This window comes from Poecilia formosa, unplaced genomic scaffold, assembly GCF_000485575.1.
Source record: "Poecilia formosa unplaced genomic scaffold, Poecilia_formosa-5.1.2 Scaffold130, whole genome shotgun sequence".
Taxonomy (NCBI): Eukaryota; Metazoa; Chordata; class Actinopteri; order Cyprinodontiformes; family Poeciliidae; genus Poecilia; species Poecilia formosa.
In genome coordinates this window covers 1,524,861-1,546,886 of record NW_006800069.1, presented here as the reverse complement: position 1 = coordinate 1,546,886, position 22,026 = coordinate 1,524,861, and the positions used below count along the sequence as shown (strand labels likewise).

At 39.8% G+C, this 22,026-nt stretch overlaps 2 protein-coding genes across 2 annotated transcripts in view; both read right to left on the bottom strand.

Annotated features, from left to right (window-relative positions):
- Positions 1 to 831: 831 nt before the first annotated feature.
- Positions 832 to 22,026, bottom strand: part of rps4x (ribosomal protein S4 X-linked) — a 33,505-nt gene continuing 12,310 nt past the window's right edge. The window contains exons 3-9 of the mRNA XM_007561761.2: positions 5,873 to 5,941; positions 5,245 to 5,322; positions 4,813 to 4,993; positions 3,010 to 3,107; positions 2,184 to 2,355; positions 1,934 to 2,091; positions 832 to 994 (exon numbers count right to left, since the gene is read on the bottom strand). Of these exons, the coding sequence (XP_007561823.2) occupies positions 893 to 994; positions 1,934 to 2,091; positions 2,184 to 2,355; positions 3,010 to 3,107; positions 4,813 to 4,993; positions 5,245 to 5,322; positions 5,873 to 5,941 (858 nt within the window). The 3' untranslated portion in view covers positions 832 to 892. The remainder of the gene's footprint in view (positions 995 to 1,933; positions 2,092 to 2,183; positions 2,356 to 3,009; positions 3,108 to 4,812; positions 4,994 to 5,244; positions 5,323 to 5,872; positions 5,942 to 22,026) is intronic.
- cited1 (Cbp/p300-interacting transactivator, with Glu/Asp-rich carboxy-terminal domain, 1) lies at positions 12,219 to 20,156 on the bottom strand. Its single transcript, XM_007561760.2, has 2 exons — positions 19,974 to 20,156; positions 12,219 to 14,308 (listed from the first exon to the last, which is right to left on the bottom strand). Exon 2 carries the CDS (start codon positions 14,287 to 14,289, stop codon positions 13,708 to 13,710), a length of 582 nt encoding a protein of 193 aa, XP_007561822.1. The 5' UTR covers positions 14,290 to 14,308; positions 19,974 to 20,156; the 3' UTR covers positions 12,219 to 13,707.

Sequence of the window (22,026 nt, the reverse complement as noted above, 5' to 3'; positions counted from 1 at the left end):
TTAACTGGAAACAGGCCACATCCAACTCTGATTCACAGGAAAGCAGAGGATTACTAATGATAGAGGGATGATAAAATATGGGAGCTAAATAATACCAACAATGGACAGGACCACTTTTAGCACCCAGGAGTGACACTTTGTGGATTATAAAAGCCCTGGAGTTCACAGTGGTAGGTTAGCTCACCAGAGACAACCAACACAAGCTGGTGCGTTAAGAGGCCAATACCTGCAGGCACAGATGCCACATGGTTCAATATTTGGAGGACAATACTAAGATCTCCACATAACATAATTGGACGTGGGTGTTTAGAATCTACAGGAGAAACCATCTACGTCGCCATCAGTTGTCTGCATGTGCCAGACATTCGAGCCAATTCTGTGTTCAACTTGTTTCAGTAAGACAAATTCAGGATGAGATCTGGTAGCAGTTGTGAGCTGAGGAAATGTGGGAAGAGAATAAAATTAAATCATTTGGAAGCATAATGAACACTAGCTGGACACCATTAGGTACATATGATCAGCAGCTTGTATAGAAAATCAGACAAGGACATGCCAGTGACTAAAAATTACATGCAACTTTCAGAAAAATATGTATTACATACTTTTTTAATACTGTCATTTGATGACAGAGACAGAAAAGATCTCCACCAATGTAGCATATTGTCATTTTAGAAAGTGAAAGGCACAAAGCTTAATTACTGAGTGAAATATTTCAGGCCTAATCACTCATTCTTTGCCGTATGTTTGATATTTGGGACATCAAGTAGTTAAAAATACTATGTACACGATATGAATACATCTACCTAATGTAAAGTACCACAAAAACAATAATTCTTTTGTAAATAAGATTTTATTTGAAAACCAGGGTCAGGCTGTCTGTTTAGGGGCCAGTTTAGCTGCTGCCTTGTTTGGCAGCCAGCCTCTTGTCTCTCTCCTCGGCAATGGTCAGACGGATTCCCTTTCCTCTGGGCACGGACACCCATGCCTTGTTGCCCTGGAACCAGAACAGTCAAATCACAACAATTTAGATTGGTCAAATGGATTAATAATAATTAAAAAAAAACACATCAAGTACACACCAAATTAATTCATCATCTCATTTCAAATTATTCTAACCACATATTCACTATCTGGAACTCTGATACAGGGTTTATAGCTTTACAGTCTGCAAATATTAGCAATATTATTTGATAAGGTTTCATAAACTCAAATTTAAGAGTTCTTTAGATTACCATGAATAAAATTTAAGACCTGTATCACAGTATATGTACAAAAGTACATTCAATATTTTATATAGTAGTGCCAAGCTTTTTTCACACAATGCACCGCATGGCTTGGCAACAGAAGAGCAAGTGGCAAAGATGAACGTCAGAGTGGAAATGTTTTACACTTAAATGGCAGACGTAAAAAAGCTAGGTAGCTTTAACCAACTAGTCTCAGAACATAATGAAGATGTCTACGTGCAACTGAAGAAAAATAATAAGCTATATGAGATTAAATTGCCCTTTCACGACAAAATTTAAGAACTGTGATTACCGTATTTAAGGCCAACTTACATATTACCCATGGACTGTAACATTTTAAGACCATTATTTTAGATCAATTAGCTTAAGACTTTTTCAGGATGCACTGACACCCTGTTTGATGTGAAGTGCACAAACAGCTGTGTGGGTCATGGAGCTCAGAACTTCTTAGAGGAATTGGTAAGATTTTTTCACTGCTGATCAAAACCATTAATGATCATCATTGCTCCAAAATGACACGTCTCAAAAAGTCACCTGAACAAGAATCCTGAAAGTCAATTAACCCAATTTGGAAGTCAAAGACATGAGAAAGCTTGTTGCTTTCAGGAGATTTAAATAACCTGCTTATATTACATCCCAACACAAAACGGGGACAGTGATGATGACGATCCAAGTCTGAATTTACTCACCTTGCCAATGACAAAGATGTTGGAGAGCCTGGTAGCAAAGCTGTTGCCTGTGGTGTCCTTGACGTGCACCACGTCGAAGGAGCCGGGGTGGCGCTCCCTGTTGGTGATGACACCAATACGCCCCAAGTTAGCGCCACCGGTCACCATGCACAGGTTACCTGGAGACAGGAGAGCAGAGGGAACCGGCTCAGAGTCAATAAAACGACGTCAGAGAGGGAACAGTGGAGTTTGAGTTAAGAGTCACACCTACCAGTGTCAAACTTGATGAAATCTGTGATCTTGCCAGTTTCCAGGTCGATGCGGACTGTGTCGTTGACCTTAATGAGGGGGTCGGGGTAGCGGATGGTGCGGGCGTCGTGGGTCACCAGGTGGGGGATTCCTTTGGTGCCGATGAGGATTTTCTTCACCTTGCACAGCTTGTACTGCAGAGAGAAGAGACGATCCACAGGTGAATTAAGCACAGATATTTCTGCTGCTTTTATATAATCAAAAACCAGAAACATTAGGAGTTTCAGGCATAAACTAGTCAATACTTGTCATGCTGAGGGCTGGGCAATATAGCTTCAAAATAAAATAGTTTTTTTTTCCTTCTCTGCTTTCTTTTCTAAAAGACAAATAAACGGCAAAATATTTTTTTAAAAATTAGTTGTATGATAGCGTATTACTGTACAGGCGTATTATATCAGGACATTTATTTTAATTACGAGAACACAATCATATTAACAGAATAAGGACAGAATTTTAACAGGATATAGTCAAATTTGAGAAAAAAGTTGCTTAAATTAGAAAAAAAGTTATTGTATTAGACATCTCCTTCATTCTCCTAATATTTCCACTTCATTCTAGTAATGCGACTATTTTTGAATTATTTTGACTTTATTGTCATATAACTATGAGTGTATTCTTGTAATATGGTTTTATTCTCTTCAAAATAAAAAAAGAAAATTTTTGCCTAACCCTTATATTTCACCACAGATTTAACCCGAATTCATAGACATCACCATAAACTATGGAAACTCAAGGAGTGAATGGGTGAAAAAATAAAAGAATATTCTGATTTCCCAGGCTCGACTCACCTTGGCCTCCTCGGCGGTGATGCGGTGGACGGTGAAACGTCCCTTCACATCATAGATCAGACGGAAGTGCTCACCAGTCTTCTCAATGCTGATAACATCTGAAGGAAAGGAACCAGAGAACATTGTTTAATTTCACATGATTCCATCTATCAGCCAACAGGAAGTCATAAACATCCACCAACTACTGAGAGAGTGACCCAGCGCTTGGTGTGGGATTTTAGCTAAAACACTGCTGCCTCAACATAACGCAGATATGCAGTGAAGGAAGGAGGAGGGATGTTTCTATTTCGTCCACAGCTGACAAAGGATCTCAGGAACCTTAACTAAAAATGAGCATGGACAACTTTGTTCAATTAGCATCCGAAACTAGCCACCTGTTCATGAGCAGGTGTGTGTGGAGATGATTTTTATCAAGCTATTCCCTGCTGCCACCTCCCACTTTTAGCAAAAAAAAAAGTATTTTGTTCCACTGGAGCTCAGCAAAGTAAGACCAAATGAATGAGCAGCAGGTTACCTGATAAGTAGCAGATGTGTATTTCAAAATAAAAGACATTATCCCAAATAGTTTCTAAAAACGGCCCTCACCTTACATAAAACGTAAAGAAACTTGTATTAAACACACTGATGCACCTTCAGGGTTTTTTTTTTTTTTGGGGGGGGTTATAGACCCCAAAATCTGGGAATTTATAACTTTGGTATATTATAGGCGAGAAAGCGTTGAGATTTTTTGGTTTAAATCAAAACCAAACAAGAAAAACTTCAAATGAAATCTCTGGTTGACTGGTTAGCTAATCTTCCAACATGTGTTTGATAATATAATAAATCAAGACACCATAAAGCAAAAACTCACATCGCTCCTACATTACTCAAACATCTAACAATAAAGACAGCTTTGGATGTCAACAATCAGATCTACTTTAATTCACTCTGCATCCGAGATGAACTGACTGATCAGATTTTTACTCATTTGTCTTCCAAGTCTGGCCTGACAAATGAGTTTAGTCCTTTATCTTCGTTAAGGGCTCAACTCACTAACATGATGAAAAAAACAGGGAGTATTTTCAGTTCACAGCTGTATTCAGTGAAAAACAAAAAGTCAGATTTTTAACGCTGACTGATTGGTGTATTTACTAATCTAAAAAAAAAAAAACTCACTTCGATTTAAAAATATTTGCTAAATTACTTCCACAAGTGGCTCTTTTGACCTTCCACGATGTCCATTAACTCAGATCTAATAACATGTTTTCATTGTTTTTTTAATTTCTGGACACTTAATACTCTTCCTAGTGTTATTTTCCGCAAATAACTTCCCACGGAAGAAAATGTATCCATTTCTTTCTGCACCAGTTTTAATTCAAGTTACTTAAAAATCTAATAGCAATAAAAGGAGAGTTCTTTAAAGAAAAAAAAAAGCAGATAACTCTCACATTGACGACATTTGTCAAAAATTAAGTGGACTTTTACAGTCTAAATCTACTACTTCAACACTTAGTTCTAAGATGATTCCACCCTCAAAATGACCAGTTAAAAAGAAGCTGGCATCAACAAAGCATAAAAAAACGTCACCTCAATAATTACGTTTTAAACTAACTGACCAGCTTGCATCTAAAATATCTTTGAAAAACAAAACATTTTAGTTGGAGCTCAGAACTTCTTAGAGGATTTGGGTTGTAGAGTTTTCAGCTCACTGCTGATCAAAACCACATATTCATCACCGCTCCCGGAATAAATACATCCCCGGCCCGACAGTTTAACGTCCGAACGCGACCACAATGGTGAGGGAAAAAGTCTCTCTAAGCTCACCCATGAATCCAGCAGGGTAGGTGATATCAGTGCGGACTTTGCCGTCGATCTTGATGAACCTCTGCATGCAGATCTTCTTCACTTCGTCGCCCGTCAGCGCGTACTTCAGGCGGTTCCTCAGGAAGATGATGAGAGGCAGGCACTCCCTCAGCTTGTGGGGACCGGTGGAGGGACGAGGAGCCTGGAAGGAGAAAGAGAGAGAGACATGTTAAGATGATGTGTTACTTTCAAACAATGTAGATACAAAACACTTCTGCCTGCTAACAGTTTTCAGAGATCTCATCATTCCTAGTGTTTTCTAACACTCCCACAGCAACTGAGCAATGAATTGACATGTCAAACATACACATATGATTAGTTACATTCAGTTGAGTTGATAATATTTCATACAACCGCGATTTTTTTATAAGAAACAACAGTAAGTTTACTTACAAAGACTCCGGTGAGCTTGTCCAGCATCCAATGCTTCGGCGCTGCGACGCGCTTCAGGTGCTTCTTCGGTCCTCTTGCCTGGAGGACAGATGACAGAGCCGGTCAAGAGACTGGGAATTCACCCTTCTGAACATGTTTACAATTATATATTAATTGTCAACTTGCGCGAATACATTCTGACAGCACGCGAATTGATACTACATTAGCCTGGCCGCGTTAGCTTGCTGTGCAGCGGTGCCGCTGAAATGAATGCGGGTTGGTACAACCAAAAGGGCCCTAACTATGCTAACGTCACCAATACGTTCATTAAATCATTTTTAAGAATACACCATACATAGGAAGTGATAAATTTTAAAATATAAGGCGTCATTTGTGGGGAAACTCTTGTACATCATAGCAGCATACCTCTTTCCTCCATTATGCTAAGCTAAGAAGTAGCGGGTTGCAAGTGGCTTTTCAAACCACCATTTAAGACTAAAAATCCCGACGCTGCCTCACAATATATAAATCTGCCGTTAGTTAATATGTGTTATTTTACACTAGAACATGTATTGGTTTAATAATGTGAACAGAGAAGGGGATGTTTAGAGATTATCACACAGCAGAATCGTGAAGAAAGACGGCTCACCATGTTGGAGTCTGCGGGGAAAAGGACCTCCTCACTTCCGCTAGTGAATGATATCGCCCCCGACGGCAGACTGGGAGGGACAATAATGTCGAAAGTCGAAAGCCAAAATCCATTTTAGCTTAGTAAGTCACTTTCTACCTAAAAGTACATATTTAATAATAAAATGGCTACCTAAATGTGCCATTAGTTTTGGAGCATGTTAGCAGATAAATGTTTAAATATGTTATTAATAAATCAATTTTATTAAAAAAAAAAAAAAAAACAACCTTATAGATATTTCTGTATTAACTTCAATTATTTTGTGATTGCGTGGTCAGGTGGTTTTGTTTATCTGTTAGCTTTACCCATCAAAGCGAGTGGGTGAGTTTCCTAAATGCAAGACTCTTTTCATTTAGTCATTTCTAGTGAGAGTGAATGTTTTTTGTGCATTTGTTTGGGTGTTTTGTTGTTAGAAATGTTCAGTTCTGATTAAATCTGCATGATTGCATAAGCTATTGATTTGCATGCAGAGATGTGGCTGTGTTTGACAGCAACTCTCGGTTATCAAGAGATACAGGAAATGTTTGTGACTCATTTTAGTCCTGTTTACATTTATAAAAGCCCTGCTGGGACTGTTTTGGCCTCTGCCAAATGACTCCAACTAATGAACACATGCCAGCTCCTTCTCTGAACGCAGCTCTGCTCCCAGAGAGGCGGTGAATGAACCTGCTCTGGATTCACACCTGAATCAAACCCCCCCTGTGAGGATGATTATACGTCTATATCTAGTGACCTACTTTTTCATCAAAGCTTCATTGTTTTGGAAACGTAAACACATGTGTTTTTTTTTTCTTTTTTTCAAATATATATATAAATATATATTAAAAAGTCTCAGATAGGGAAAAGGAATACAGTGTGGAGAAATGTGTTCCTAAGAAATGCCCAAAGGGTATAAAGCACTGAATGTTGTCCAACTTAGCAAATGTTGCAGGTTTCCTGCACATTCTGGGAAAGTATGGAAATTGATCTAGTTTTTTTTGTTTCCTTCATTACATTCCTACTTCCTTTTTTTTGCCTTCCCTCTGTTCTTTTTTCTTCATACCCTCATATTGTCCTACCTTCCTTTTCCCATTTTCCTCCTTCCTCCCTGTCTGTGCAGGTTTTATCTTTGAACTTTCCCCTTGAAAGAATTTTTGTAAGTGAGTTCACATTAAACTTATGTATTTACGTTTAAAATGATCCAGAAATGTACAGAGGAATCTAATAATTTTACATTTTAAACTTAAACGATGAGATATTTTTGTTAACTATCCACTAGAGGGCAGTATGTAGGTCGGCACCCAAAGAGAAAACATGCAATTGACCAATCTGGATAATCCGTGGTTTTATTTTAATTTTATTTTAAGACAAATTTCCTCTAGACTAGGGAATAATTTCCAAACTAAGAATCTTCACATCTTTTGTTTGTCGGAGAACAACCAGGATCCAAAAATCAACACGGCAGTTTTACTGAAACTTATCAACACTACTAATACCCGTCACGGTAGATCTGGCATGAAGACTGTTTTCAACAGGAAACGGGGTCTAGAAAAGACCCGGAAAGAACAACATAGTAAATTAGTAATGTGAAGTTATTCTGAGCGGATCATTACCAGCGTGAAATATTACAATCTTACAAAGGTTTTGCGCTTCCCAACACAATCCACCAGATGGCAGTGTGGTGCTGTGAACAATGAGCAGATAGATAGATAGATAGATAGATAGATAGATAGATAGATAGATAGATAGATAGATAGATAGATAGATAGATAGATAGATAGATAGATAGATAGATAGACAACAAATTAAAATCTTCTTGCAGTGGAAGATGTTTGTCTTTTATTTAATTTACAGTTAGCAGGTCTACTTATATCCAGTGACTTTAACTAAAAGCAGTCTTTGTTGCAAACAAATCTGTTTTTAACTCATTTCTTAAACTTGGCAAACAGAGCAGAGTGGTTAAGCTGTCTTAATCATAGGAATAATCCTTGGTACGATCCTTGGGTTTTGGTTTTCATTAGTGTCTTGATCGCCTCTGGGTTCTTTATTATTGTTATTACTGTTTTCAGTTAATTTCCGTGTTCATCGTTGCTTTATAGAAAAGTGTTGCCATGTTAGGTCTTTCCTTGGTGTTCAGTTTCTTGGTTATTCTGCTTTTTGTGCGTTTGTCCTTTGTGGATCCTTCTGTTCCTCTGTCATGTCCTGTTATCCTTGTGTAAGATTTCTGTTTTTATCATTAAACCTCCATCATGTTCACCCTAAATGCCTGTCACAACATAGTCCTTCACAAAAACGCAGAATAAAGTGGGGAGAATCTATCGATAATTGGATTAGACATTTATAATGACGTAATAGGGACCTCTGATTTGGTGGAAAAGAAAAACAATCCTTTCACAGAACCAGTTAAGAACAGGCTGGACACCAGCCCTGGTTAACAACTAGAACATCTTTAGTGGAAAGCCCTAAGAGGCACCAAACTTTCTTGGTCATTTTAAAAATTAATTTCTTGAGTTCCTTTAGCTCGGTCTACTTGAATTTCAGCTGAAGCTCAAAGGCTCCACACACAAAAGCAAACGGTTCACAGACCTTGGAAATTGTGGAGCTGGTGCTAAGCTAAGCCAAAAACGTCTACCTTGATTCCTCAAAGTCAGCTTTTTGTAATGCTGTGTCTTTCCACGAGGTACAAGAGGAGGAACAAAAACAAAAATTAAGCCCATTTCTTGTAAGATTCCAGTTTTGAAGACCTGAAAGCAATGTTTGAGTTGGAAACAGTCCCTGTTTGGGTTATTCTGTCTTACTGAGGGGTGAATTTCTTTAAAAAGGAAGGAGAACAAATTAAGCATTTCCATCAGGCAGTTTCTCAGGGGAGCAGAGGGGGACTCTGGTTCACACAGCAAAGAAAACATCCACTCAGCTGGGATTGAGACTGGACCGCAAAAAACACACATACACACTCACTCACTCAAAAGAAGACTTTAAAACAATACGGAGCAGATGGAAACAAACACAAGGCTCCCTTCGATGTGAAGAATGTTGTTTTGACCGCATTAGGGGACGAGACAGAGGAAGAGGAGACTCAGAGTGTCTGTTGGATTTGGAGGCAGTGAGGGGCAACTTTATGTCTTTCGCTACACCTCAGAGAGCCGATTGTTATTAAGGAAATACCCACCAAATCCCTTGGAAAACCAGAAAAGGGATTCCGTCAAAACGCTCCTTCAGCAGGTTTTCATCAATGGCTCCTTTTCTTTTTTCATTGCAAAAAGAAAAGAAACCCAGGACTGTAGCAGAGATCCTTATCATCTGCAGAAAACCCAGTCTTGGTGTGTGTGTGTGTGTGTGTGTGTGTGTGTGTGTGTGTGTGTGTGTGTGTGTGCAAGCTGGAAGGCAGACGTAAAGAAAGGATAAGCCTACATGGAGGTTGAGTGTTACCTGAACCCGCTACATCTAAATTTATAAACAAGACTGAGCGTGTTTTATCCCTAGTTTAAGAAAAATTATATTTTACAAACAAAATTCCCCAACCCAGCTTTGTGTCTACCAATTATTAACCCTAAGCTTGACCTCAATCATTAGTTATACATTCCTGATCCTAGCCTTAAGCTTAACTCTAAGTCTAAAAGCAGGTGTCCCTTGCATTGGAGTGACCTATTGGTCTTCAAAAGGGAAGTAATTGTACCAGACCAGCTCTAACCCTAACTCTGATGTCTCTTCCCATATTAGGACTTTGACTTCCATTCGTTTTAGTAATTGTGTTTCTGCCTAAATCTAAGACTCACCCTAATCATTACCAGTATTTCCCTAACTCTAATCTTTTCCCCTTAACTGTTACCCTCAAAATGCTTACATGCAAGTCAAAGAGGACATCAGTGTCATCGTGATAGTCAAGGAGTTTTAAACAAACTTTAGTTCCCACTATACCTCCAAACCACTCCCAAACCTTAAAAAAGGGGGTCCATCGAATTAGGACCACGGTTTGGCCACCATAAGACCAACCGACGTTGAGAAGGTTAGTGGACATACCAGAAAAGGTCCTAAACAGGTACACACACACACACACACACACACACACAAACACACACACAATGCTGTGAAACCCTAGGTCTGCATACAACCAACAAGCCTGTTTCATGGCCGCTACTCCCATTTCGGAGCTGTAACACCATCCCTGTGCCTCTGCCCCGGTCTGTGAGGCTTTATTTCCGTGCCTTTGTACAGTCTGCCTCAGATGCCTGCCGGTGTGCAAACGCACATGCAGGTGCGCTGCTTTGTGCGGCCCGGTAGAAGAGCCACAATGTACAGATGACAGACATGGTGACTTGAGGGTGAAAGTCCTTTTGTTGTCGCCTGCACGTCTCCTCTTACCACAACAGATAACATGTCTACGGTTGAGACAGAGAGGGTGGGGAGGCGAGAGTTGGGAAGGAACTCATCTTGACTGCATTTATCTAAAACACAGATGAGATGTTAAGCCCCTTTAGGATGACTGGGGAGGTCAAGTGTTGGTTTCAAGTCTCCAGGACATTTTTGTCCCTCCCCTCCTAAAGCACAGAAGCAACAAGAAACATATGTTGTGTACAGTAACCTGCAAAAGGCAAAATGATTCAGTGCAATTCAAAAATGCTTTATTAATCCCAAAGGGAAATTAAATGTTGTTGTAAGTATGACTCATATATTACATAGGTTTCCTTGAAAAGTTGTTGTGGATGCTGATGGCTGTGGGCAGGAAGTAGTGTGTGGGAGTTACTAAGAGTCTGAGGAAGCCTTTGATTAACGATCCCCTGTTGTTGTATAAACAGTCTGATGAAGATGATGCTCAAGCTTGTCGGCAATGTTCTTCAATTTATGAAGAATCCTTCTTTGCACCACCACCATCATCATCATCATCATCATCTCCCGAGGGAATGTTCTTCCTCAGGTCAGAGGTGATGGGAAGATGGAGGGAAACCTTTTGGAGACTGTGAAAGACCTGAACCTGTGTGCGAAGGTCCAACTTCCACCGGGACAAAAGATACGACTGAATAATTTGTGTGTTGGAAAGACCTAGTCAAAGTCTAATCTTAAACCAATTGATGATCTGTGACAAGATTTAAAATTGACTGAACTTGAGCTATTTTGCAAAGAAAATTGGGTGAAAACTTACAACTCTTCATGAGAAGCTGATAAAGGCATACCGTGAAAGACCTTCAGCTGGACTGGCATCACAAGACGGTGTTATAAAGCTTCGACTCAGACATATCTTTCAGATATTTTTATTTCTAAATGTTTTTGTTGCTGTTGAAGTTTGTTGTTTTAACGTGACAAAATACAAAATGGGGTTTCAACACTTTTTGAAGAGTAAATACTAAGGAGTTTGAAGCAAAACCTGAGCGTATTGCAGCTTTAACTTTATTTACGATCATATAAATACATGACCAACCATGAAAGTCGAAAACAGGAAAAGATCAGGGAGTTAAAACCACGAATCTGTAAGTTATCGATCTTTTTTGCTTGATATGTCATGTGCATCTTAATTATAAACTGATTTATGTATGTCTTACTGTACATTTATGTATTTCTTAAGGAATAAAATCACATTAAAGGCCTATTATGATTCCAAGCTGTGCAATGACCACTATTAAGCATTTTGTTTCACATGTAGAAAACGGTTTATGTAACATAAACCCGAGGCCCCCTGTTGGCATTTTTCTTCTGCTTTCAGTCATATCACATGGCAAAAACACACTTGCGACTGTGTAACCTGACACTTTAAATGAAAACAATAAAATAATGTTTTGTGTCGCAGCAGAAAGCTCCAGAGGAAAACTTTCAAGGGCTTCACTGGAAACATCACAGAGCGTCAGGGTTCGTACACAGGAAATATCCGCATTTCTGGATCTTCTTCCATATATCACTGTCTAATGATTAATCCATCCATCCATCCATTCATCCATCTGCGGGCAGGAAGGATCATACATACTATGCAAAGGCAGTTTTGCTTCTCAGAATCTCCAGAAACCAGTGAAAGGACAACAGCGGTCTGTGCTTCGTCTCTCTGTTTTAAGTATAAGGGAAAGCTAGCAACACTTTGGAAGCTGCTGTTCTTTAACTCCCCCTCCAATTCCTTTCCAGTTGGCCTCCTTTAAATGGCCAATCCCTTATATATAAAAATCTTTTATATATAAGATATATACAGATTGACAGCTGTATTGACAGCTGTCAATCAATACAGCTGTCCATCCGCTGAATGGTCCGTTCATCATCCATCCATCCGTCAACCAATCCATCCAATCCATCCATCGATCCATCCATCCATCCATCCAATGTTTTTCCAGAAATATCTGCCATAAAATCATCGTAACTTCTTTTATTTTTAAAAACAAAGAAAGAACAGAGAACTCTGGAAGTTTGAGTCGAGTGTTAGTTCTCCACATACTTTAACAGATCCCATTTACTTTGAGCTGAGTGAACTAGGCGCAGCCTCTGCGATTTCACTGGACGACGCCCTCTGAGGTCGGCGATTCAGCGGCTGAAGGATGAGAGATCTGTGCAGCAACAGGCAAGTGGTTTCAGTCCTCTATATAACAGTGTGTGCTGTTGGCTGCTCCCGCCAGAGTAAAACGTCATTGATCGCTACAAAGCACGATTAAGGTATTAATCCTGCAAGGTCTTTATATGACACCAAATCAAAGCCAAAAACAGTTTTTTTTTCTTGATTTTGACATTTACTGTGACAGTTTAGCTCTACATCTTTTGCTCTGGGTCAAAGGTGTGTAAACACATAGTGTTGAAGCAGCATGCTACCTCCTCAGAAACATGAAGGAAAGTGATTTTACAGTTAGCACGAGCTGATAAAAGCCGTTTTAGCAAAGTTATCCAAGCAGTAAAGTAGAAAACCCATGACGCTGAAGGTGTGTGAATCGAACATTTTGGGGTTTGAGTCCACAGATTAAATGCTATGCATTAGCTTAGCTTGGCAAAGAATTGACCGAAAGGCTCCAGTTGTTTCAGTGGCGCTGTGCTCCACATATTTTTACCGCATTCATGTCACATGCTCCTAAAGCTTCCACGTCCCTTAATCTGATTCATTATGTTCACAAAAACAGCAACTATAGAAGGTCCCCTTGTCCAGGACTAACCTGATGGATATCAGCCGCTGTCTTAAGTAACAAGGGCACAACTTCTTGATCTAAATTCAAACAAAAAGAAAAAAAAGAAGTATTTGGAGATAACCAGTTCTCAGACAATCAGATCTTTGTGAAGCCAAAGAGGCTGAAGTCTCTTTCCCATGAGAGCGGAGGCTCAATATTGTCTATTAAGAAAGCAGGAAGCGTAGTGTTTGTCGTCCTTTTTTGTAGAAGTCCTGGTTCACTTTTCTTCACGTTCTTTATGCGCTGACCCAGGTCCGACAGGTGCGTTTTACTCGTCTTTAGAGTTCGGCCTCTGAGAGGTCGACTCGTGTGTTTCTTTGAAGTCGTCTCGCATCAGTTAACTGGTTTTTATTAAGGCCCAGAGATGCAATGGTGGACAAAAGAGGACATACTCCGCATGTGCTTTGGGTATTTCTTCGAGTGAGAACGTCACAGTGAAACAAACTCGCAAAACAAATTAAAGAGAGAGGTCCTTTATTGTAGAATTTCCCATCCACGAGTAACACCATGACAGTAAAGCAGAAACAGGAAGGTGCCGTGAATCTCTTGAACTCTCTCCTCGAACGTATCAACCAAGAAAGTTAGGGGAGAGAAAAACGAAACAGTGAGAGAAGCCTTCTCTCCCTTTGTCGATCAATTCCGCTGTCTCCGAATGTTTGTGCGGGGTTTTTGTCCTTTTCTTTTTGCTGGTCAGCATCCAGCCGGGACGTCTGACATGAAGTCAAACTCGTTCTGTCCCAGCCAGAGCTCCGGCAGCTCGTTGGCTCTGTCCAAACCCAGCTCGACCACCAGAGACATGAGAACTTCCTCGTCCACGGGGTCAAAGTCGATAATCCCGGCCGCTCCGGAGCCTTGGCCTGCCATACCGATCCCCACTCCCATGTTCCCGCCGCTGCCGAGGCCTCCGGAGGGCCCCAGGAGAGGGCTGGCCGTGCTCAGCGGCGAGCCCCCGAAGGTTTTCTGAGCCCCGCCGGGGGCCGAGTGGCCGGCGGAGACCCCCGAGGCGAGGCTCTGGTAGTGAGAGTTGAGCTTCTGCAGCTGCATGCTGGCTATGAGGTGCGGACCTGTCTGCAGACAGAACGGCTGCGGCTTGGAGAGCGGCGCGGCTGACAGCGAGACCCCCGGCGACGAGGCGGGACCCGCCGAAGAGGAGAAGGGCACGACGGAGGGCTTGGAGGAAGAGTAGTGGAGGAGGGTGGTGAGAGGAGAAGATGACGAGGAGAGGTCCTTCATCGCAGCGTAAGTGTTGCCAGGGCACAGGATTGAGGTCATCACCAGGAGAACCCAGCACCTGCATGAGGACAAAGATGAAGGACGGAGAAATGTCACCAAAGAGAAGGACGAGGAAGAGATAAGCTGCACAGCTGAAAAGTCCCGCTGATGTGAGATAGACATCAGACGAGATCATTTTCCTGCTTAGATTAGCAGATAACAAAGCTGAATGAGAAAACATCCTCTTTGTATCCCATTAAAATGTTCCATAAGACGCAAAGATCAAACTGAAAAGTCGACAACATTTGACATTTTTCTTGTTACTGGTTCATCTGCACCAATCTCGAGGGTCCGTGAGCAGCTATCTGTTTGGAAATAAGGAGAAGCTGAGCAGCAACTACGTATATGTCCTGTACCTCTAAGTGTCGTCCAGAACCAGAACCAAACATGGAGAAGCAGCATTCAGCTTCTATGCACCACAAATCTGGGACAAACTTCCAGAAAACTGCAAAAGTGTCCTGAATTTCAAAGAATGTAAGGCACCACACACTCTAGTGTTGGTTTCCAGGGCATTTGGATGTGAAACAAACACCAGGTGCTTTCTTATATACAGGATTTTTGTTTATTGCTGAAAAAATCAATCTAAATTTAAGTCAAGTCAATCACTTTTTAAGACTATTATGAATAAAATGTAAGACCTGTAACATGACAGAGATGTACAGGGGGGAAAAATTGTGAAGTTTAAGTTTTTGTGGCTCTTTGCAGCAGCTTTGTGTTTCTCACCTGGAACTGGCGAGCTACAGAGCTATATTCTAGCTAGCAAGTATTAGCAGCTTGTTACTAGTAGCCTTAACCTCCTGGAGTCACAGTGATTAAACAGTCCTGCCACAACAAGATTTAAGACCTGTGATCAACATTTTAAGGCTAACATAGATTTTCTTTAACAAATTTAAGACATTTTAAGGACATCCTGTTTCTACACCAAGAAACTGAATGACATAAGTTGATGAGCTGAAAAATGCTTTTTCAAAAAGAAACGTGACAGGTGTTTATGCGATCATGGATTTTATTTTATTTTTATTTTTTTTATTTTTTTTTGTTAAGTGTTTCTTAATGACAGATTCTTCCCCGGATGAATAAATGTTCTAAACTTAAAGGTTGGATTTTTCCAAAATGTCCAGGCTGAAATGCAGCTGCTGCAGTGGAACAGATGATTTCATTTTAAGACCTTTTTTTTTTTTTTAATGCAGCTTCACCAGGAGTGCCCATAAATGTGCAAGATATCGCAATAATAAAAACACAACACTGTTTTATTGCAGGTTCCTGATGAAACAGAAAAAGCCCTGTTGACTGTGAACAGCAGGTTCACTCGTGTTCCTCGGTCCCGGTAGATCACAAGAGTCACATCTGTGTGGGAAACATGCAACAAGCCGATCCTGGTGCCGGGACGGCCGCATGACTCTCTGAATTTGAGAATGACTTTGTGTGTGTCTGCTTTTCCTCCTGACCTATTGAACAGCAAATTAACCATGAAAAGGCCCGTGGGCACCGGCAACTTGAAGTAGTGTTTATGGGGCTGAGTATGTAGGCTGTGTGTGTGTGTGTGTGTGTGTGTGTGTGTGTGTGTGCGTGTGTGAATGGGACTCCCAACACAACAGAGCCTTTGAGGATCTCAAGGAGAGCCTGGGTCACATGTGGGGGCTGGGGGGGAAATACATATGGGCTCTGAGAACAGACCATATGTCTGACTGTGTCTCAGAAAGTGTATGTGTGTGTGTGTGTGTGTGTGTAAAACTCAAATATGTTATTGCAGTGTGTGGAGGTAAAAAGGCTGAGTAATGCAATGCGTGTGTATGTGTGTGAGCATGCAACACAATCCTTGAGGCTCATATTATGTTCTCCGAGCTGGTTTATATTACACTTAGTTCAAAAAACATGTGTGCCTTAACACACACACACACACACACACACACACACACACACACACACACACGCAGCCTCTCCTCTGGCTCTTATTTAGAGAGAGCATAATTGCTACAGGCAGGCATGCAGCTGCACTCCAACGATAGCGCTAACACACAAACAAAGATCCCAAACAGCTGTCAATGGCAGGTTTGTGCGTCTGTTCATTATTCATTGGCCGATTACTGTCAGGGGCCAGGCCGCGCATGAAGCCTCTGCCCAACAGCTTGACACCACATGAGCACGGAAGATGCAAACATAAACAGCCCACCGATCCCCCACTGATGCGTTTTTTTTTTTTACATTTATCAGATGTTAATGACAGGATTCAAATATTCAAGAAACTCCTAGGAAGTTCTGTAGGATGATTAAAAAAAGGGATTATGTTGTATTTGTAATCAAAATGTTTTTCTTTCTAAAAGGATTTCCTGTAATAACTTTCAAAATCTTTGTTCAGTGGTACGTCTTATGCCGTCTGTCTTTTGCCTGTATCTCTGCGACAGAGATCAAACAAGCACATTTTGAAGCCAGAAGAGAAAACTTAAAAACAACAGGGTGGCATTTCAGTCTTTAGTGCAAGATCCAGTCCTTGTTTTGGCAGTAAAGTGATATATGAATACTGTCTCACCACTTCTATTTTCATGCTTGTTCTCCATCCTTCTACTCTTTTAGCAACGGAAAAAAAATTGAGGCAAAAATTCTTTCAATTGTCTGTACTGCTCAACTCCGCCAGTAGATGTCACTATCCCCTTCAGTCAGACACTTAAACTTTAAAATGAAGACTTATCTAACAATTTGAATAAGGATTTGAACAAATAACAACCAAAACTGTATTTAAGTATGTTGGTGTAGGAGTGGAAAGTTTTTATTTGCCATAGCTGAGTCTCTTATCTTTGTATGCTGGAGAAAATAACAAAATAACTAACTTGCATTTAAATACTTAAACAAACATATAAATTTCAAATGGCCTGTGTAATTGGATTAATGTTACTTTGAGTGTGAGATTGACTGTTTTACCTAGAGTAAATTTAGAAGTGATGGTAATTTGAGCTGTGTAAACTGCCAACAGGGGGCAACAGTGTGCAAATTAAAAAAAAATAAAAACGCAAGGATTCTCCTTATCTCCAAATTTAACAGCCTTGTGAAAAAGCAGTTACCTGTTCAGTGAAGATATGACAAAATACATTTCATTTTTAATTTTTTAACAGAAAATAGAGCTATTCTGAAAACCGAGGGCTGGATATCCCTCACAATCTGAACCAGCCTCTACTCAAACGTTTGTGTGTGAACGGAGGATAAAGCGTGAGGTTCAGATCAACAGAGTGAGGAAGGATGCTGTGAACAACAACTGGAGGAGGGCCAGTGTTTTTTTTCCTCCTCACAGCTGACCCGTCTTCATTGTGTTCCTCCCGCACATTTGCAGCGCTGTGAAATCTCGGTTTCGCTTGGCAAATTATTTCATTAGCAGTCTGGACTGCTGTCTTGGCTGCGAGCGAGTCTGCATCTGTCTTAATTTTCTGCTGAGGTAATTAAGCCAGACTCTCCCAGCAGGCATAGAACTTCATATGGTGAACATTAACCAAAGGCCTACAACTCTAAATCACTACTGAAAATATAAACATCAGAACCAGAATGAGTTATAAATTGAATTGGCGCTAGCCATCAGCAACTCCAAATTGTTTTGGACCTTGACAAACTTTGACTGCTTCACTTTAAGTTAGCTAAAAACATTATATGAATAGTGTCACAAATTTGACCTTTAAATTCAGGAAAACTTCAAGAACATCGTGGACAAGACATACTTTGTCTTTGGTAGGACTATATATATATAAAAGTCTTTTTGTTTTTAACAGAAAATAGACCCGAAAATCTGGATGTTCCTCACATTCTGAACCAACCTGTACCCAAGCATTTGTGTGTGAATGGAGGACTTCAACAGAGTGAACTAAACTGAGTGAACTGCTCAATATTCAGAAATATTGAGCAGCTCAACATTCTGCAAATTCTCAATATTTCTGCTCAACGTTCATATATTCACAGATTTTTCTGTGGAACAACACCAAATCAAAAATATTCAAAATAAAATACAGCATGAGAAGGTTTAAAACCTAGCTTGACACGCTATTACCAAGCGTTTGCAAAGCAGCCAATCCAGGAGCTCCATTCATTTTCCTTGGCACTGATTGGCTGTACCTCCAAGAGCAGCGATAGGGAAAACTAGATAATAAGACGGTTTCCACTCCGTGTTTTAATGCATATTACGATTGTTTGAACTATTAAAATAGGTAACTATAAGTATTTTCAGAGGAGATATCACTAATTTTAGTTATTAATAGGCGACTGTAGTCCCTAACAACCGCAAGTACCAGGGTCCACTGTACAACAGTCAATTTACAGAGGAGAATAATGTTTGCAAAAGAATCAAAAGGAAAGTCATTGCTGCTCCGTCAGTCCTCAAGCTTACAATAATGTTAACTTTGTCCGCTTCTCTCCATACCGTATCTTTCTGAGTTTCCTCTTTAAAAGCAGCTCTACTGACTTAAATACAAATGTGTTATGGAGCTCTTTTACTGCCATAATCCAACATTTTCAGTGTCTCGTACGTTTCGGAATTAGTCCCAACAGGACGAGAAGTCGCAGCTGTTTTGGCGGAGTGATACGGTCGTCAGACTCACTGTGCGCATTTCTGCGCGAATACAGCGTCGTTGTTTGGCTAAGAAAACTAGCTACAAACAGAACAGCGTCCCCTTGCGAAACTGTTGGAAGTTAAAATGTGCAAGTTTAGAGATGCACCACCGGGTATGAACATTTTTAGTCAAAGTTGTTTTCATAAGTTAAAATGAGCAAAATCGTGCTAATTTCTGATCAGCTGAACTTTCTTTATATTTCTACAAACTATCTGCAAGGTATGACATGAGGAAAGATAATTACTATAGATAATACCTTCACAAAACATAAGTTAAAAAATCTGAATTATTATTTTTTTTCTCATGAAACATGACTTTACTGAAATATCTTCAGCTAACAAAAGCTTTAAAAACTGTTAAACCAAGATAATTTGCTAATACAGCTAGATGCTAATTCTCATTTACAGCTGGAAATAGTCTAAATAAGATGAAATTCAAAAATAGTACATTAGGGAAAGGATTTGGTTAGTTAGTGCAATTCTGAGTCCAAAACATCAGTTATCAAATGGTACTAAAGGACTACACATCAGCATAACAGAGATTTTGTGGTGCAGCAAATATGATGAGTGTTGTGGGAGTTTGGGAAATCACAAAGTGTTGTTTGAGTGCAGACACTCAAACCCCCTACAACAACAACAACAACAGCGGTTTCAGTTACACAGTTACAGACTGGCGAGCTAATTAAAATGTCAGTGTGTCTGTCCTGCTCACACACACAAACCAATGGCTCTAATTGCCTCCATATTGAGGATGATTATTAAGAGGCAAATTAAAAACAGAAACAACAGTCTGATTTTCACGAGTAAAATTTTACAGTTTCTGCCTGTTATACAGAGAGCAAGCATTGACTTTTAACTTTAAATATATTCTCACTATTTCAAATGCTAAAACATCATGATAGTCTCCTAATACACTGAAGAAAATCCTGAGATGTTCATTCAATTTACTACAAGAAACAATAAATAGCAGCAGTATGACAAAAAGAATTGGTGAAATCGCGCATATAAAAACTTTCCCTCGATTCATCACAAACATTCAATGATCTGCTGTCATGATGTGGAAAAATAAAATAAAATAAATCAGAGATGGACCAACCTGCTAGGAGTTTAAAAAGCCCAGTCCAGCAAGAGAGAGCGTGTCTGCTGTGGATGTGAAAGTGAATTACTGGAGACGCTGAGGTCTGTCAGGGAGAAGCGTGTTCACAGAGTGACTGCAGGAGGCTCTGTCAGATCCTCAGAGAGCTGCTTGCTGAATAAAAAGCAGTTTGTGTGTCACTCCTCCTCACTGAAAAGCCCAGTGTGTGTGTGTGTGTGTGTGTGTGTGTGTGAGTCCAAACATCCGCAAAGCAAGGAGTGGAGTTTCACTGGATCTGGACTGAAGTCTGATTAGCACAGACAAGAAGAAAACTATTGTGGCTGTTTCTACATTTTATTTTAATGGTTTTATTTTATTGTTTCGTTAGCATATCATGCTCTACTTAACGTGGGAAAGTCGGAGAAACAACTTTCCGTTACAGGAGAACTGTTTATCCGCTGTCATGCTAGGTAGCATTAGCATGCCACGCTCCATGGTGTCGTGATTAATCATGATTAGTGCTAGAGTGATTAATCTGATTAAATTTTGTGATCGATTGACAGCACTAGTTTAAAGACATAAGAAGGAGAGAAAAGTATTGTTGTTGGCTTATTCTCCTGACAGTAGTTAGCAGTGCAACAAATGGTAAATCTAACTGTGTGATTAAATTCTTGTTCTATTGTTGAGCTTCTTGTTGATTGCAGACAACATGCTACGACATGTTAGCATTGGAGGAAACCTCCACCACTTTTAAATCACTTGTGTGGCCACGTTTGGGGCACTTGGAAGAGAAAAGAAAACTGTGATGGAGTTGTGGTTTGTATAGATGCATGATCAGAGACATTTGTTCTTTTATTCAAGGCTGAAAGAGCAAGAACAAAGTTGTTCCTGGACAGGACATTTCATACAGTGCTTCATAAGAACTCAAAGAACTCTTCAACATGCGTTCCTTCAAACGCTAATGTAACACTGAAACCCTCGCAAACCAAGTTTTCAGGAGCAGGATGGTGTTATTTTGTTCTTGCAGCCATGTGAGAGAGAACAAATTTCTCTGTTTTTGGCAAAGTACGTTAGACGTTTGTGGACCAGAAATTAAAGGTTTGCACTGGAAAAGGATATCAGACATTTATGCTCAAGTTGAGATCTGATTGGTGTCTCTCCTCTCCACAAAATGTTTAGATGAAACGTTGAATTCAGATTACTTAAAACACACTTGAAGATTTGTGAAACCTTCATTCTATTGCCAGCTGTGTTTCCAGTGACCAATATTTGCGCAATTTGACATTTAAAAAAAAATAAAATAAAAATAAAAATCATAATAGAAACAAGCCAATTTCTGAAAAACATGTTTTTCGATAAACGTTTCAGTGCTAGGACATGACGATTTTTTAAAAACTAATTTTAACACAGCCAAATAAAAAAATTGGCCATGTTAAAATTACTTTGTTTCGCAAAACTGCATTGGAAACACTTTTTCCACATCACGCGAGTCCCGTGATCAACAACCGGATGTTTCCACTGTTGCAAACGACAAAGAAGACGACAGGAAGTACAAGTCGTTAGAGGATAATGCCCGGGCATGGTTTTTTTAAATTAACAAACGCAAAAGAAAAGTGATTTCTTTTGCGTTTCCTAATTGATGGAAATATCGTAGTTGCAAAATTGTAGGTGTTTTTTTTTTTTTTTTACTTTAGAGAAATATTGACAAGTTTACGTACACTCATAATGGGATCGCAGCTAATGGAAATGCTAAAAGGGATCATATCAAACGCTTTGTTGGCTTTTTGGAAACCGTAACCGTAATCTACATGAATTGGAGGTTGTTGTTTTTTTTTTATCAAGTTCCAGAAACCTTTACTTGTGAAAACAAACTAACAAAAGAATCTTAATTTCCCTCAAAATACTGTTGAAGTGTAATCAATAAAGCAAACAGTCCATATTTTACCAGAAAAAAAAAAACATTTGCCAAAAGGGCGTAACCGGGCATGTACGCTGTAATTAAAATGTCCTCCCCTGTGTATCTGTGCTTGTCAGTGCTGGAAAATCAGATGTGAAACACCTGTGTGATCACATG